General features: G+C 39.8%; 1 protein-coding gene across 2 annotated transcripts in view; it reads left to right on the top strand.

Annotated features, from left to right (window-relative positions):
• The window catches only part of LOC311269735 (complement C3-like), a 40395-nt gene extending 25118 nt beyond the window's left edge, over positions 1-15277 (top strand). For both annotated transcript variants that reach the window (XM_084374087.1, XM_084374088.1), the window contains 21 exons: positions 92-155; positions 259-348; positions 2001-2207; positions 2946-3021; positions 3164-3323; positions 3454-3549; positions 4337-4487; positions 5148-5233; positions 6698-6775; positions 6887-7048; positions 7152-7214; positions 7358-7439; positions 7579-7627; positions 10489-10579; positions 10720-10809; positions 10906-11008; positions 12002-12091; positions 12934-13026; positions 13165-13248; positions 13391-13535; positions 15101-15277. In XM_084374087.1, coding sequence (XP_084230213.1) covers positions 92-155; positions 259-348; positions 2001-2207; positions 2946-3021; positions 3164-3323; positions 3454-3549; positions 4337-4487; positions 5148-5233; positions 6698-6775; positions 6887-7048; positions 7152-7214; positions 7358-7439; positions 7579-7627; positions 10489-10579; positions 10720-10809; positions 10906-11008; positions 12002-12091; positions 12934-13026; positions 13165-13248; positions 13391-13535; positions 15101-15245 — 2205 coding nt within the window. In that variant the 3' untranslated portion in view covers positions 15246-15277. The remainder of the gene's footprint in view (positions 1-91; positions 156-258; positions 349-2000; positions 2208-2945; positions 3022-3163; positions 3324-3453; positions 3550-4336; positions 4488-5147; positions 5234-6697; positions 6776-6886; positions 7049-7151; positions 7215-7357; positions 7440-7578; positions 7628-10488; positions 10580-10719; positions 10810-10905; positions 11009-12001; positions 12092-12933; positions 13027-13164; positions 13249-13390; positions 13536-15100) is intronic.
• The last annotated feature ends 2948 nt before the right edge of the window (positions 15278-18225 follow it).

The following is an 18225-nucleotide window of genomic DNA, read 5'->3' as shown; positions in this document are numbered from 1 at the left end:
AAGTCATATTGTTGTTACACATCAGCATGTAAAGAATACTAATAATAATAGTTTGGATTTCTAATGTTTGTTTTATTTGTTGTTCTTCCAGCCTCCAGGTGTACTGGTTAAATCTTCTCAGATTGTAACTCTAGATCCAGCTAATAAAGGTGTAGGTGAGTTCGCCCATTAAATAGTGACGGTATAGTAATTCAGAAATATTATGTATTCATCACTTGCTAAGTGATCCCCCAACTTGCCCGCTGTTTCTCTCTTTAGGTGGTACGCAGGAAGTAATTCTCAACGGTAGAATTCGTAAAACAGCTATGGTTCCAAACACACCTTCTAGGACACAGATCTTTGCAACAGGTAAGATATCATGTTATATTTGAACAATGATTTTGAGATGAAGGGCCTGTACGATAATCTCTGCATTGGTGTCTCTAAGTATTTGCTTAGAGATAGGTTGAAGGCTTGGATATCTGGAAGTAGCTCGAAGTAGCAGTCTTCACTGGTCTACCCGAACCCCAGCGCCTGTGGGTCGACGTGGATACCACTGGATAGTACATTTTCAGGTCTTTTCTATGTTTGGACACATAAAGATCTATAGCTCCTTTAGACCTATAGCCTTATAGCAGATCTATAGCTACCCATTACAGACAAACCAGATTTAAGATGTTATAGTCACGTTTGAAACATGTTGAACAGAGAGACATTTACCTAACACTTGGGAAATGTGCTTTTGGAACATTTTTATAGTATAGAACGTGCATTACATGTTTCCCTTGTGAAAACTATTAAGATCACATGTGAAACCTATGGGATGAGATGTTTAACCCATGTAAATACCCAAAGTAAACCCATACAAATGACCACGTGAAACCTGTGGAATCAGATGTGAGACCTATGAAATTGCATGTTCGTCATATTTTATGGATACGATTTTTCTGATTTTCTTTCTAATGTCCTCCTGAACCCATGGTGATTTACAGTGTCTTGATGAACAGATGGCTTTACTTGTTGCCAAAGGAACTGCTACCAATGGTTAACAGTACCGGGGTCCAAGTGAACACAGCCAGGGTCAGGACCGAACACAAACGCCAAGACCAACTGTGGCCAGTTTGACAACAGATTACCTTTATTTGGTCACTACTACAAATTAGTAGTATTATCAGTATTATCAGTTGCATAGTGAAGGGAAGAGAACCAGAGCATAGTCTGCAGCCAGCTTAGATACAAGTGAGCCAGGCGGTGCAGGTGTCCCACATCTCCCTGATGGACCGACAATTCCCTCCCTGTAGGACCATTTTTAAAGGAAACATATACAGTAAATATGCAAAAAGCACCAGTGTCCTGTGCACCCCATGTAAATCTATAAACTTATTGTGAAACTTGTGTAAAATCTTCATTTACAAATGGCAGACAAACAGCAACAGACAGCAAATAAAGTGTGTTTTCCCAGCGTCGAAGCGAATTCAGGACGTGAGCATCCTTTGACACCAAGGGCAAGCCATGAACTGGTTGAGCTATCTGTTGGTGGTATGAAAAGAAGAGGCACCATGCAGGGACTGAGGCGCCTTTTCTCCACATGTGCTTCACATGTTACAGCCTCTGGTAATATGTATTCCACATGTGCTCGAAATGGTCCCGCATGTCACAACATGTTAACACATCTTCCACACGTAACAACATATGGATACATGCGGAAATTTAAGTGTTTTTTCCATAAGGGACGTCAGCTGTCTTCTTTGTGTTGAGGTAGTTCAGGCATCTGATTAGGATGTCTCCTGGGGACCTTCCTTTGGAGGTTTTTCCCCAGCAAGTCTAACTGAGAGGAGACACTGTTGCGTCTGGAATACCCCTCTTAGCCTGCTACCACTGCAACTAAACCCAGGATATGTGTAAGCAAAAGGATGGATTCATGGATGGATGGACATGTTCTGGGGGATCTTTGGAAGTTTGTTCAGATGTTTCTTCGGTTTATAAGGTTTTGATTTTTCTGTTTCTGTGTCTGCATGCAGGGAGAGAACAAGTATCTGCACTGGTGGAGAACAGCATTGCTGGGAAATCAATTGGTACTCTAATCCGACAGCCTTCAGGCTGTGGAGAGCAGAACATGGCCCGCATGACTCTACCTGTCATTGCAGCCACATATTTGGACAAAACCAATCGGTGGGAAGCTGTGGGCTTTGAAAAACGTGAAAAAGCCCTTCAACACATCAAGACCGGTAAACAAACACACACACAAACACACACACACATAAACACACAGCAGACACCATCTTAAAGGTAAGTGATATATTTTCATTAAGATAAGTGCTAAATATACAGTATACAGGAAGTTAGTCAAAACGATGACAACAATTACAGCAGCTTTAATGCCCTTTGTGTGTGATTGTAAAGTTTCTGAATTGCTAGAAGTGGTATCAAAAGTACAGTGTGATAGAAAGCCATGCATGCCACCCTTGACCCTGAGGTCCAAGCTAGGGACACAATAGTTGTCTGAATGCAACACATAGAGTAGAGAGGTTGGAGAGGTTTTCACCAGGATTGTCTCTGAAAAGCTATGCCAAGCAAAATCATATGACAGATGCTGAAACCAGGGTGGCGAGTGTTGCTTAAACAATTTACTTATTACCTGTTTAAAAATATAGTCAGTAAACTAATCCAAGTATCACAATATTAAAGTAATATAACTTGATTGCGTTTCGTTACTTTTTTGATTACCTCATACCAAACATGCAAATAAAGACAAATAAAATAAAATAAATATCAATAAGATTCTATTCTATTCTTCTATTAAATCTTAATACCTAAGTGTGTAATTCTTAAAGAATACACACACTTGTATTTGGTTTCACTCAAGACCAGAGTGATGTAACGTAAGAGGACTCCTCAAAATGAATAAGATTCAGTAGAGCTGAATGACGGTCAAAAAAAATGTTGTGTGTTTTATTCATGCCCAGGCTACCAGAATCAGCTTCCCTACCGTAAAGATGACGGGTCTTTTGCGGTCTACCCTGGATACCAAAGCAGCACCTGGTGAGGCATCCAGACCTTCATGAACTCATAGCTTAATGTTTGCACATCTTCCTCTAACTTCCATCCGGACTATGGTTGTATTTAATGTGCAAATAAATGAAATTATACTATGACAGCCTCTCCTCTCCTCTCCTTACAAAAGGCTCACAGCTTATGTTGCCAAGGTGTTTGCCATGGCCAACAATCTGGTGGCAGTGCAAAACTACCTCATCTGTGACGCTGTCAGGTTTTTGATTGACGAAGCACAGCAACATGACGGCATGTTTACAGAAGATGGATATGTGCTCAGTAGTACAATGCGTGTGAGTGTATCAATTTCATCGACATTAATTCTTCAACTTGATGCAAAAAAATGTGCTTATCGAGAAGAAACCGTTACATGTCATTGACTGTCGTGTTCTTAGTAATATGTTTGTGTGTGTGCATGTGTAGGGTGATGTCGAAGGCAGAGATTCAGACGCCTCCATGACAGCCTTCTGCCTCATTGCCTTGCAGGAGTCATTTACACTATGTAATAAAAGTATTGATGTGAGTACCTCACCTCCACACATTGTTTTCTCTTTTCCCCTTACCCTTCTGTTTCAAAGTTGTGTCCCTCTAAATCAGCTCACTTTCTGAACAGATGTCCCGTGGGTCTGTCTGATCATAGAAGACTCTCCCTCGTCTTAAAGCCCTTCTGTTATTTATTCTGTAAACATGGCACGCTGCCACTGTAGTTTTGTACGTTTTTTTTTCTGTTATTATTGCCAGCAGAGGTGGGAAGTTACTAAGTACATATACCTTGTTACTGTACATAAGTATATTTTTCAGGTATCTTAACTTTACTTTAGTATTTATTTTTCTGGCAACCTTTTATTTTTACTCCCTACATTTTAACACAGATATCTGTACTTTTTACTCCTTAGATTTTCAAAACAGGCTCGTCACTTTGGTTTTAATGCATTTTAGGGGAATAATGGATAAAAATAATGAATATTTTTATTTTTTATTACATTTTGGGAGTATTGAAACGAGGCACCAACATCTTGTCTGCGATACTCTGTTAGAGTCTCTGGTAGACCCTACAGTAACTGGTAGGCTCTTTTGAGAATAACATCACTACCCCACACCCCAATAGTAACTGGAACTAATGTGAGCAGCCCAGTACAGCTCATAAGACACAGAAGAGAGTAAGAGAGGGGACAATCTGCTCTCAGTCATTATTCCAGGATTAAACTTTACAACATCTCTAATTGGGTATTTAAAATGAATTTGTGTTGTCTGACTGTTTTCTGCCTATTCTCCTTTCTCCTCCCTTTTTTTTCCTTCTGTCAAGGGTCTGAAACAAAGTATAGACAAAGCAGTGGCTTACCTGGAGTCGCGTCTGCCCAGGCTCACCTACTCATATGCTGTTGCCATGACATCATATGCCTTGGCCAATGCAGGCAAACTGAACCGGGAGATCCTCTACAACTTTGTTTCCACAGGTGTCGTCACACAGAAATATTCTTCAGCTAATTCATATACAGTCCCCAGGTGTAAATAGTCTGAACTCTCGAAGAATTACTATAATAGGTTTATTAGAGCCGACCGAGACATTGGTCTGGTCCATAGTGTATTATGGGATCTTTTTCTCTCAGTACAGAATTGTAGACAACCTTACCTATCTACAACCTTAAAGCAGGGCAATAGGCTCCCCTGGTGTCCCCATGTTCGAAAAAACGCAGCCAAAGTACCCTCTAGGGTGCCCAACCAGCTAAAGCTGGTGCCCTTTTAATTTTTTTATGCCCCTTCCGCTCAAACATCCTGAGTCCGCCACTGAATTGTAGTGTACTTGGATGATAATTTTGAATGACTAAATTTAAGCGATCTTTATCAGAAATGTTTAAGTGTTTTTTTTTTAAATCCCTCAAATGTTCATTATATCAGTATATAATATCACAAAAATCCTTTTTTTTAGTCAGGCTCTCATGTAAATCTCCACTCTTAAGACCAACTGACCTTACAAGGATAGAAAGAGTTAGTTAAAAGACTTCAGGAGTTAATCATTTTTGATTAGGGATTGGGAAATTAGTGGTGAATTAAGTTTGTCCCAGCTAGAGCATACTAATGTAAAGGTATTTTTGATTTTTGTGTCTCCTTCTCAGATTTGTCCCACTGGCCAGTACCTTATTCAGATGTTTACACACTGGAGGCCACAGCTTATGCTCTTCTTGCTCTGGTCAAGGTCAAGGTGAGTATGTCCAACTTGTGTTTCACCAGGATGTCATGCAACAGAAAACATTCATCATTCATGCTGCCTCACTAAAAGAGTAGAGGGTTTGGAAGGGTTTTTTGGACCAGCACCACCCCTCTGCATTATCTAGCTACCTTACAGCCCGCATCAAATAAAATGTAATCTAACTGTCTTCCCTGAATGTTGATGGTTAATGTTTTTATTATTATGACTGATTAGTCATAATATTTAATTTAATTTCTTTTATTATATTATAATTGTTTTATTTCTATGCTTATTATATTGTTATTATTCTGTGTTTTATCATTAGACAGTGTGAACATCATTAGTTTCCCAGAGAGCAAAAAAGCCATGTGAATATGAATTATATTTATGAGTGTTAACCAAATGCAACGGTTAGAAATTTGACATTTAAACTTTGATTAAACATCACAAACAGCTGCCAATCAGAAATGGCATCCACGAAGCCTTCTTATGAAATGCAGTCCTAAAAAGAATAAAGGCCCTTATTTTGAATAGTGTGATGGTGTGTTTCTGGATGCCAGAGACTAAGTTGCTTACACTGGACATCCAAACTATTTCGCTTTTTGATTTGTAGCCACAGCGATAACACGCCGTTCACAATGTGTCAACGGGAAGAAGTCATGCTTTCAAGTGGAAGAAACTCTCAATCTCCTCAACTGTGAATAGCAAGGACAAGTTGACACTGTAAAGGCTACTGTATATTGGTGACATTTTATAGATGATACACAGCATGTAGCTGTGCTGCAGAAAGCTGACAAAAACACTGAAGTTAAGGGTCGTTTTGCTTTGAAACGACACACCGTCTCATCTCGTCAGATTGGTTTTAAAAGGTGTGCTTCATAAATGCTGCAGACATATGTAAGCTAATGTGCGAAGCAAGGGTTTTCGAAATGGAAGTTTTTGTAAACAAACATTGTGATTCTACGCAGATATTTGAAGCTTTAGGTTAAGAGTTGCAATGACTTAGATCTGAGTTCATAAAACAAGGGACCACTGTTGGGGTAGTTACTCAAAACAGTGATATATTACACATTACTCGTTGCTCATTTCTTTACTTAAATGAAATACATTTAAACTTTACATACACCGACATATGAACCCTATTCTAATAGTAGTAGTAGTCTAATACCACACAGCTGACAGACAGGTTGATGGAGGGAAAGAAATACAGATCTGAACATCCTGCACTTCATAATATTATATGTGATGCGTTGCTTTTATTGGCTGAGTTTGAAGTCTCTGCAGTTCCACTGTGCCACAGTTGAAAATCAACTGAGAAGCTCTGAGGTAGGCTTTGGAAACTGGCAGGTTGTTCTCTAAAATATAGTGTAGCAGAATTAGGACCTCTCTCTATTTTGACCACTTAAAGTTTTAAAAACTCAATGCAATGTTAAGCACAGGAAATTTCAACCATTTACTTGCCTCTTGTTATTAAAGGCATTTGAAGATGCCAAGCCTGTTGTCAGATGGTTCAACCAGCAGCAGAAGGTGGGAGGAGGCTATGGATCAACTCAGGTAACAGATTCCTCCACACTGCACCTATAGCTGTTTTTATTGCACATCTTTTAAGTTGATCTGGGCTGATAACCTATTAATCTAAGTCCCTGTCACTGTTTTTCTCTCCAGGCTACTATAATGGTATACCAGGCTTTAGCTGAGTACTGGGCCAATGCTGAAGAACCACTGTATGAACTGAATTTGGACATTTTGTTGCCAACCAAGACAAACCCTGTAAATGTCAAGTACGCCTTTAACAGGAACAACCACTATGCCACGAGAACATCTAAAGTGAGAAGACACACTTACAATTGCTATCTTTCCAGTTGTATTCTGTGTCTTTCTTCTGCTGATCACTGTGTGTGTATTTGTAAGCATTTTTGAATTCCCACAGATCAATGATATAAACCAGAATGTGAAACTGACCGCAACAGGCACAGGAGAAGCAACAGTGACAGTAAGTAAATATATCTTTGCTCCGACTTTTATCATGTTATTTCTTGATGTGTCCTTTTTCAACCTCAGATAAAGGCAAAAAGATTTTTTTTAATCTGTGTGGAATAAATTATTAAAACGGCTGCACTTTTATCTATGTGACAGATGGTGTCGCTGTATTACGCGCTGCCTAAAAAAAATGGAAGCGACTGTCAGAATTTTGACTTGTCGGTGCAGCTCCTTGAAGGTAATTGCCATTTTGTTTGCTTTCAGCTCATCCATTTTTTCTGCTGTCAATCCATCCTTCCTGCCAAGTAATGCTCTTTGATGAGAAAAAAAAAATAATTTAATGGTCATCATTTTATTTTATTTTTTTGCTCCTGCAGATAAAATGGATGAGAATGAGAAGGTATACAGGCTGAAAATAGAAGTTTTGTAAGTATTATCAAGAAGTCATACTAATGAGTGGAACAGTGACATGGCTTCATACCGTATAGATCGGGGGTGGCCAAACTTTCTTCCTTGAAACTAAACTGCAAGTCCTGACCAAAGCAAACACCTGTAGTATTGCACATCGTCACCCTCTTAAAATAATGGTCTAAGTCATATTTTCAAGTTTTTCAAAAAACAGAAAAAACTGAACCAAATATAGAGTATATGATATTTATGAATCATTTCACACAAAAAGGTTATGACAATAGATGACTATTTACATAGTCCCTTTGGGTAAAGATATGTCTTGAAAAGCTAAAGATAAAATTGCCTAAGTCACTTTGTCTTGTGACTTGGTCAAAATAAAATGGCCTTTGATATAGGCCATTATACTACAGGGGTAGGATTGCATGATCTGTAAAACTGAGGATGTAGGTGGTTTTACCAGAGGTGGCCAGCATTCATGAAGAGCTGATTTAGGCAAAAAAAACAACAACATTTTTGTCAAAAATGACTTAAGCCATTACTTTAGGAAGGTGAGGAAAGATGCAAAATGGTGCTAGGATCCCAACTGACTACAAAGTGTCACTCTGCCTGCCATTCTCGGATTGTGACGATGAAAATTGAATTAGAAATCCTACATATTTAAAGAGCATTTTTTCTGACAAGAATAAAACAGACTTAACAAACATTAATATCATAATTATTTAAAGGTGCAATAAGAATTTGCCAGCATTCCACCAGAGTTTGCGCTAAATGCTGCTAACAGTAGCTATCGTTAGTTATTACACAGCTCTATTGAATGCTGCTCTCTGATTGGTCCATCACTGCGTTCTACGGTCCGTTATTTCTGTATAATGACCGTAGTCAAGTATAACAGACCATTGCTAGGGACGGCGCTCTGATCCGCCCTGGCAACATATGACAACATAAGCAAGACAGCTGGACTTTCAAGGCATTCGCTAACCACAGCATAAGAAGCACCGTTGTCCAGCTCCTCTCTCAGGCCGGCCTTGAAAGTGAAAGTGAAAACTTTACCGACCAATCCTTGTCGCTGCTGAATCATTGTGGGTGATTATTTATTATTTATTTCACTCGTAAGCCGTGTAATAAGCAGAACAATGTACTGTATAGTTAGTCGGTTGTTACTGTATGTAGAAATAAACCCAGACAGGTTGTATGGAACCCCGACGCAAAGCCTCAGGGTTTAACCTGTCGGGGTTTATTTCTCCATATAAACCTCCGAGCTATACATTATCCCTTAGTTAGATACCTCAGGTAGCAAGGGAGCTAGTGGTCCAGACTGTGAGCAGGAGCACCAGGGAAGTGTAGGTGCTTACACCACTAGCATGGGAGCTTTGGACCAGGATAGGCCAGGCCGGGGCTAGCTGGTTAGCATGCTAACTTCAGTAGATATCTCATGATACTTCACATTCTGTTGATAATTTTTGAATGTTTCCAACTTAATTTCGTACATATTGGACCTTTGAATATATATTTTTTCTCTCTAGATATCCGATTTGAACCTTATGGCAGACCAGCTTTGGCCCATGAGCCCCACTTTGACCAGAACATTTACTGATAAACTCACATCACTGTATATTTGGAACACCTCACAAAAAATACAAATCACACAGCAAACCTTTTTTCCATTTTTTTCACCATCAACAGTAAACCCTCCCTTAAGTCTGGGGACCATTGTGAGGTGTTAAGTTGAGAATAAACAGACTTAAAATTAACTCTATGGGATCTGAAACAACATCACCAGTTGCTAAAGTGATCTTAAGGATCAGTGTGGATAGAGTCGAGGCTCAGGCCTGATAAACAGTGTCTCCCTGCCTTGTCACTAATTTCACGGAAACCTTTGGATTGAAATAACTCCTACAGTATCTTGCTTGTATGAAAATGACATTCTTTGTTGCAACTAACATAATTTCTCATTTTTATTCTGGATGGATAAACTCTATGATATAGCTGGTCCACGCATGTAGTCTTTGGAGTTTACTCTCCATTGTCTGTGGGGGTTGACATGACCATGCGAATGAATGTCTATTGATGGGGATGGTCAGAGTTTCCAGTACTATGGTATACACAAGAATTTTCACCTGGCAATAAATAATGTAAAAAAGGAAAGCCTTCTTTAAGGGGAATTTGGTGAAATAATGAACTGAAATGGGTCTTATAGTTGTGAAGAACTTTAGCTGACTTGGACAGTACAAAAGGAGGAGATGAAGACCTGTCTTGACAGGGACCTTGAGCCAAACTGATGTCAGTGCCAATATTTTGACCCTATGGAGATGGAACTCCCTCTGGCTGCCCTCAGATGGCGACGGGAGATCAATGTTTATAGATTTAAAATGCCTGTTGTCACTGCGTGACCTGTTTTCTAAGTCCTCCACAAGGTCTTGAAGCATTTTGTTTCGGGCCTGCAGTAACTTCACTATTTCATTGGTGGCTGCTGAAGTTTTCATCAGCTTGGCACTCAGCAGCTGCAAAATGGCCACAAAAGTTGTTTGGCATCTCTTGGAGTGCATCTACAAAGGTCTGCAGCAGCTTGACAGAATTAGTGTTGACATGTTATCTGGGAGAGGAGCTCTTTTATCCTCCAGTTCAAATACAAGCTGACTGATGACGAGAGTTAAAGAGCCGTTTTTATCAAGGCCAAGACGTTGTTGTACACCATCAAAACGATGATTTTAAATTGTCCTCAACTCCATGTTGCTAATTGTTGTTATTGAACCCCATTTCACACATTCTTTGCATCAGAAAAAATTGATGGTGTAAACCTCTGCAACATTCTTGTGAATGATCTTTCACACCCATTTGAGATGTTGTTTTAATTATTCTGTCCATTTTTTGTACAGGTTTAAGGACAAGGTCCGTGATGCAACAATGTCAATCTTGGATATTGGCTTGTTGACTGGCTTCACTGTAAACACAAATGACCTGGACTCAGTAAGAATTTTTACAGACACACACCTACAGCACATATGTTCAAAAGTCAGTGTTGAATCGTCAATGAAAATAAAATGTGTTTTAAGGTTTAGAAAGTTGTAGGACAATCTGTGTTTGAGTGGTTGTGTTTGTGTGTGTAGTTGTCCAAAGGACGTGCGCGCACCATTGCAAAATATGAAATGAACAAGGCCCTGTCAGAAAGAGGCTCTCTCATCATCTACCTGGACAAAGTAAGACATCACGGTTTCGTCAAAGCGAGTTTTACTTTCTGCCATGTTTTTTCTTTCTTTATTTCTATCTCACCTTTGCTTTACATCTCTCTGCAGGTCTCTCACACACAACGAGAAGAGATCACATTTAGGGTCCATCAGACGTTTAAAGTGGGCGTCTTACAACCGGCTGCTGTGTCTGTCTATGATTACTATGATCGTGAGTCTCAGAGACACTTAGAAACTTACACCGATCAGACAGAACATCATAACCACTGACAAGTGAAGTGAATAACATTGATCATCTCGTCATGATGCAATCTTCTGTTGGGAAACCGTGGGTCCTGGGTCATGTGGCTGCTACTTAACACAAACCACCCATCCAGTACACCCTCCCTATTGCAGTGGTGCCAGGACCAGGACAATCCACTCAACTGCTCAGGAATAGCCCAAGGGATGCGACAGAGAGCGCTATGCACGCAAAGCATGGACCTGGCGCCCAAATTGCCCAGCTCCCAATACAGTCAGGCATCCATTGATCCATAGATCAGATAGATAGATCAGATAGATAGATAGATAGATAGATAGATAGATAGCTTTATTAATCCCTGAAGGGAAATTAGGTTATCATAGAAGCAGGTACATTCAAGTACAAATACAATCAAAATTCAAGGGCACACTGGGAGCTGCTATGATAGGCTGCCACTAGCACGGCGCCAAACTTGAGCACCTTTTTGATCATCCAATCCATGGAAGCCCCACTTGCAGCCTACAAAACTCAAAGGATCTAATGCCAACTTCCTGGTGCCAGACACCACAGGACAACCCCAGAGGTCCAGTGTCCATGCCTTGATTGTGTCAGAGGAAAGTCTGATCGAGGTTCCATGGATGGGACTTGTTCAGGGACATTACTGGACATGGATTCTCAATAGGATCTCGGAGTTTGGAGGCCGGGTTAACACCTTGAGCTCTTTGTCACATTCCTCGGGCCATTCCTGAGCAGTTTTTGCGACAGGGAGCATTGCCCTGCTGCCATCAGAGAACGGTGGTGCCATCAGGCAGGGTACCTGGTTCTGCAATGGTGTTTCAAGATTTTTTTTTTCGGCCAGTACATATCAGAGTAGATAAGTGGATACGAAGGCATTACTACATTTTGCACGTTTTCAATGTACATTTTCTGTTGTACTGCAGTTAACACAATTTGCCATTGCAGAGACACCTTGTGTGAAATTCTACCATCCAGAGAGGAGAGCTGGACAGCTCATGCGGCTCTGTAGAGATCAGCAATGCACATGTGCTGAAGGTAAACAGGATGATGGCTAACTGATGACCTATTCTATCTTCTGCTCACACAAATTTGTAACTCAGGACATTCTTGATCGAATGCCTAAACACAATAAGACCAAGTGCTATATCATAGGCAACTGTGCTTGTTTCAGTTTCTGGGCCCACTTTTGGCTGCTCTGGTTTAAAACACTGAAATTATAATCCTATATAAGAAAAGAACATTTTGTTTGGATAATCTGACAGCAGAGTGAATACAATGTAACTGGAGGAAAGCATACATGTTTAAACCGAATTTCATGGCAATCCATCAAATAGACATGCCACTAAAAGTAAAAAAAATCAACCTGTCCGTGGTGGCAAAGAAAAAGTCAAGAGACTGCCTAGTAAGTAGAATTAATTCTACGTTTACCATACTCCAATCAGTCAATTAGTTGTTTAGATGTTTGAGTCTGGACCAAAGTGGACCGACAGACAGACAATGACATCATTAGAGCCAAGCAGCTGGTATGGCTAAAAATAATGGTCAACCGTGATGACAGCTAAACTAATTTTTTTCTATGATAGACCACCACTAAAGTGCCAGTTTAAAATCTGGTGACTAATAAAAATATTAACAATGTAAGTGGGTTTACAGTAAATCATCAGATTGTAAGATAAACATCAGAGCTTTTTGTCAGAGGCAACAAGCGGCTGCAGGTTCCTGTAGGATCAGAGCAGCAGTCAGAGCCACAGAACAACTCATAACATACCTACATTGTAAATTGAATCCATCTGCTCATCAACATGCCACACATCCACGTGCCTATTTGATCATATCATCATTTGTTTATTAACAACGTGCCTATTGTATACTTCCAGAAAACTGCAGTATGCAGAAGAAGGGCAAAATCAGCGATGAACAGCGCATAGCTATGGCCTGTGAGAGTACTCCGACCAGCACAATTGATTTTGGTAAGAGTGTAAATGATCTGCATTTATTTATTTAGTAATTCTATCTACAAATGCATGTGTATGTTGTGTGAATAAGAGCTTGACAGAGTAAAGCAAGGGAGCAAGTGAGCTAACAATCTGCAACTTGTCTGTCTTCAGTGTACAAATTGAGACTGGAAGAATTTACAGATGGTTTGTCCACTGACATTTACATCATGCAGGTAGTGGAAGTCATCAAGGCAGGTGGGTATTTATGTTTGAACTGCTTAAAATGTACTATCCCCTTATGTTTTCCCTGAAGTGTTTCTAAGATGTACTGCACCTTTAGCTGTGCCATATTAATCCTGAAGCATGTTCTCTCTCTTCTTCTACATTATAATTACAGGAAGTTTTGACGTGGTTCCCCTTAATAATAACATAACGTTCCTCAGTTATCAGCACTGCAGGGAGTCTTTAGATCTGAAACCAGGCAAAAGCTACCTTATCATGGGGACATCCAGAGATATTTACAGAGATGACCAAAATGCAGCGTAAGTTTTTCCTTTGACTGACTGTGCTTGTGTGGCGTATGCGTGTAATATTGTCTCCGTCTCAACTTTTTAACTGTTTACTTTTAACTGATTCGTTGCTTTCTAAATCAAATGTTCCTTTTCTCTTAGTTTATGTGTTAGGTTGCGGTCACACATAAGTGAATGCAGGCAAATTAAAATTGCCTGCCGGTGCAGAATGTGGGCAGCATAGGATGTGAAACACTCGCTGTGCTGGTTTGTTTTCTCCCATCAAAGCTTAACTCCACACGAAGCCAAGATGTGGAATGGTTTTTTGTTTTGTCCCTTTGCCTGCATGGAATGAGGATGAACAGGAGGCGAACGTTTCACTGTCATTCTGAATCTGATTTACAGGCCAACAAAGTCGGATATATTAACAATGAAGACATTTAAAATGAAAAAGATTTAACTACGCAGCATAATCAACCACAGCAGAAGCACAAAATCAAAAAGAGAAATAAAATAAATTTTAAAAAATTAATAAATCTGTTGATGAAGGTTCTCAGTCATCCAGGTCATGGTAATTCGAAGTATTAAACTTTATTGTAGGCAACTGGACGTGTTTCAGTTTCTTGAAGATGTTTCACCTCTTGGTTGTAAGGATGTCTGGGGGGGAACTCAGTACAGCATTGTAGGTGGGTGATAAGTAAAGTCGTATGCCACCTCCTCTGTTCAAAGACGTTGTTACAGTTTGACATAGATGGATTCCTTTACTCCTCTTTCAAACCATCTGTCTTCTCTGGCCAAGATGTTTACATTGTTGTCCTCAAAGGAATGATTCATCAGATGTAAGTGGACAGCAGAGTCTTGACCTGAGGAGTTGGCCCTCCTGTGTTTTGCCATTCGTTTATGGAGAGTTTTTTTCATGATGTACACATTTGTGCATTCCTAGCTGCACTGAACAGCATAAGTAACATTACTCTGTTTATGTCTGGGTGTTTTGTCCTTAGGATGGACAAGTTTCTGACTCAGGGTGTTGGTAGGTTTAAAGTGAACCAGGATATGATGTTAATTAAAGATCCTCCTGAGTTTCTCAGACGTTCCCATCACATAGGGAATGACCTGTGTTACGTTTTCTTGTCTCCTCCTCTCTGTCTGCTCTGGATCTTTTAGGGGTTTTGACAAAGGTCAAGTTTGGGTAGCCACAGGTTTTAAGTGTTCCCCTGATGTGCTTCTGTTCCTTCTCCTTCCCCTCTGTCTTTGTGGGCACTGTCTCAGCCCAATGGTTTGGGGTTCTGATAACCCCCTGCTTGTGTTCCAGTGGGTGGTAGGGTTTCCCCCACCATCAAAACGCTCAACATTTTCCCGTCATTGCTTAGCCATCACTGGCTAAGATCTGGAGTTGGTCCCTGGGTGCACACTGCCCACTGCTCCCTCGGGATGGGTTCAATGCAATCACTATGTTGTACACTGTATGGTATGGGATATAAATCTTCTTCTTCTTGATAGTGTAAGTAAAGGCAGAGTTTTTTGCAGGGTATTTCATGTTATTTTCCAGTTCCACACCAAATTAAGACCTAATGCATTTTGCACTTTGCTCTCCTCAGGTTTCAGTATATACTCGGTGAGAAAACCTGGATCGAGTACTGGCCCACAAATGCAGAGTGTCAGACTGCCAAGCACAGAAGTACCTGTTTGGGCCTCGAGGAGCTGGTCGATGTGTTGACAATCTTTGGATGCCCAGCCAAGTGAAACTCAAATAAATAAACTTCTTTTAAAATTGTTTTAATTCTGCATTATTCTGATTATATAAAACTTTCAGTGCTTTGAACAAAAGGACAGCACAAGTTACAGTGTGACACTGCATTGATTAAATGTTATGGCTTTAGTCTTATTGTCTTTGTCTTATACAAATTAACTTGCAGTTAATGTAGAATATTAATTGATAAATACTGATAATTGTTATGTTGATTACTGTGTAATCATCTTTCAACTAGCAGTAAAGTTTGATGTTTCATGTTACGGTCAGTGAGTCTTGCATAGGAAGTTTAACCATGTAGAATGAAATAAATGTCAAATCTGCTGAGGACATGATATGATATACATTATTAATTGTATGAATGTATGACAGCTATAGATCAATTAATGCAACTGTAGTATAATTAAGGAGGCATTTTAAACTGTTGTAAAACCTCTGGCAAATAGAAAATGAAACTATGTGTAAGTGAGATGATGCCATTTTATTGGCTAAATTGGTCTAGCAAGAAAATCACATACACAAAAAAGAAGTCTCTAATGAACAAATTCATCAATTTGACTGAATATCACTCAGTTTTCAAAAAGAAATCAGCATTGAAATCCTAGTTGGTGCTCACTGGGTTGAAGCAGACAGTTTCATTATAAAATGTGACCAGCAAAAATTGTAATAGACAGATTATTCCCAAGATCCTTGCCAGTATTATCTTGACCATTCAAACAAGGTGCATCAAATAGACAATTTGTAGGCAGTCGTTTAATTTTGTCTTGGGAGAGTGTTTGATCAAATAAGTGGGAGTGCTGGTTCAGGACAGTTGCAGCATTGTTAATGGGTCAGACCTGGGCACGCCAACTTGTAAAAAATAATTAAACTAATCAGATTGTCATCTCCCACCCCCTTTAAGAGCCAGGCATGCCCACTGTAAGACTCAATTCCACAGGTAGAGTATAACCTCAGTATCCAGTTGGATACTGAACAAAGTGCAAGCAACTTTTAGAGAAGGATGAATGATTAATGAAACGAGTGGATTTGGTTTGATGAAATGTATGAAAGAAACTCCAAATGCATAACAACCTGTCACCTTTACCTTTTTGAACACACACATACACTCAAAGTAAAAGAACCAAAAAGTACAACATCAAAAGAAAATGGGCCCAAATTGCTGAAAATAATAAAAGAAAATACACCCTGGGGCAACTGACTCAGTCTCTATAGTATTAACCAACACCATTAAATTGTGAGAGTCCAGTGTTAAGCTCTCTTATTGCAGCATATCCAGAGAAGTGGTGAAGTGCAAGTCCGTCCTGCCGCTCAAGCCAAATCAAGAAAGTTCATCACAGTGGATCCTGGTATGATGGCTCACCATTTTTGGATTCGACACACTGGTCAAGTTGCTGTTCCCGAGCTGTGACTTTGACTAATGGCCAGAACATTTTTGCAGAATATTATGATGTCCCAAGCAACAAGCTAACTAAGTCTCTGTTTGGGGCCCCCATGCCAGCAGGGCAGAGTTCTTGAAATGTCACACATATCAGTGCTAATCATACAAAAGACAATCAACATATATTGTTGTTATTTTAATGGACTGACACGTCTATACTGCTGGTTTAATCATTTCTAAACCCAGAAATAATTCATTTGCAGATGACTGTTCTGCACTTTTGCACATTTCATATTAAAATTGTTAACTTGTTTACAGTAAAGTCTGCTGGTTTATTTCGTTACTATCCAGCTCATCAGTAAGCCATGATAATGGTTGTGTTAGATGTACAATGGACAAACGATGGAGCATGGACAATATATAGTTTATATTGGCGGTACTGAGTTGGGTGGTGCATTTAGCTGGGGCGGGGGGCCCAAATCAAATTGTGCCCCATAAAGCCATGGGCCGGCTCTAGTGACCATGACCAATGACCTCTTGCCACCAGATTTTAATCAGACCACCCAAGAGTCAAAGTGAAATCTGAAGAAGTTTTCATGAATTGAACAAGGAAAGAAAGATTGGGAGTGGTTGTTTCTTACCATAGAGAACAGGAAACAGGGCTCTACTGAAGCCTCAAAATAGCAGCTGCGTGGCACTGCGGAGCAACTACAAAAACAGTGCATTTAGTGCCTTCATTTTAAAGTGTATACAGCTACGTTTGCCGCATACGCACGCGCGCGTGGGTGCACACACACACACACAGTGAGTTTAGCTTACCAATTTCTCAATCAAAGCCATTCAACTCTCCAAGAAGAGAGAGAATAAAGGTACTCTTTCTGATTTGAGGAACAGAAGTTTTCTCTCTATCAGACTCACACTGCAGTGCACGCTCTCTTTTCGCTTCACAGACTTTCAAAATAGTATTCAGCTGCCAATTACTTCAATAAACATTCATTTCTTTCTGCTCAATTTAAGGATTTTATCAAATTATGGAAGCCAAGGAAGCCTGTTTTCTGCCAAGGAAATGGATATGCTCAAGCAGACCATGTACCCTCTGCCACCGCTGTCTCATCATCTGTCTGATTAACAACGCCATTTAAATGCACATGAGAAAATGCACCAGATGGGTTAGATGTTTGACTACATCTGTCAGGTTAGAAATGAAGAAAGCTACTGGTTCCATGGCAGCTAGTGCCCACAGAGCTACACATAATACAGCCACTCTATGCTCAACTCAAGGCGTTAACTCACAGTACTTCACAATTGATGTTTCCCATGACTCAGCACTAATAAACAGTAAATTCTGAGATGATAATCTCATTAATTCAGAATAGCACCCATTTTGCCGCTCCATCCGTCAGTCTAACAATAAGTACACCTGAGATCTAAACAAACATGATTTTCCAAATAGAATATTTTGTTTGTTGTATTTTGAATGTCAACATTAACATGGATTAGAAAATAAGAAAATATAGTGCGCTTTGGCTCTGTTGCCTGGTAGTTAGTCAAGTCCTCACAATATTGGCTTCGGCTCAAAAAAGTAAAATAAAATT

The sequence above is a fragment of the Pagrus pagrus genome (assembly GCF_965226575.1).
Source record: "Pagrus pagrus genome assembly, chromosome: 2".
In the NCBI taxonomy this organism is placed as follows: domain Eukaryota; kingdom Metazoa; phylum Chordata; class Actinopteri; order Spariformes; family Sparidae; genus Pagrus; species Pagrus pagrus.
This window is presented reverse-complemented; position numbering and strand designations above follow the sequence as displayed.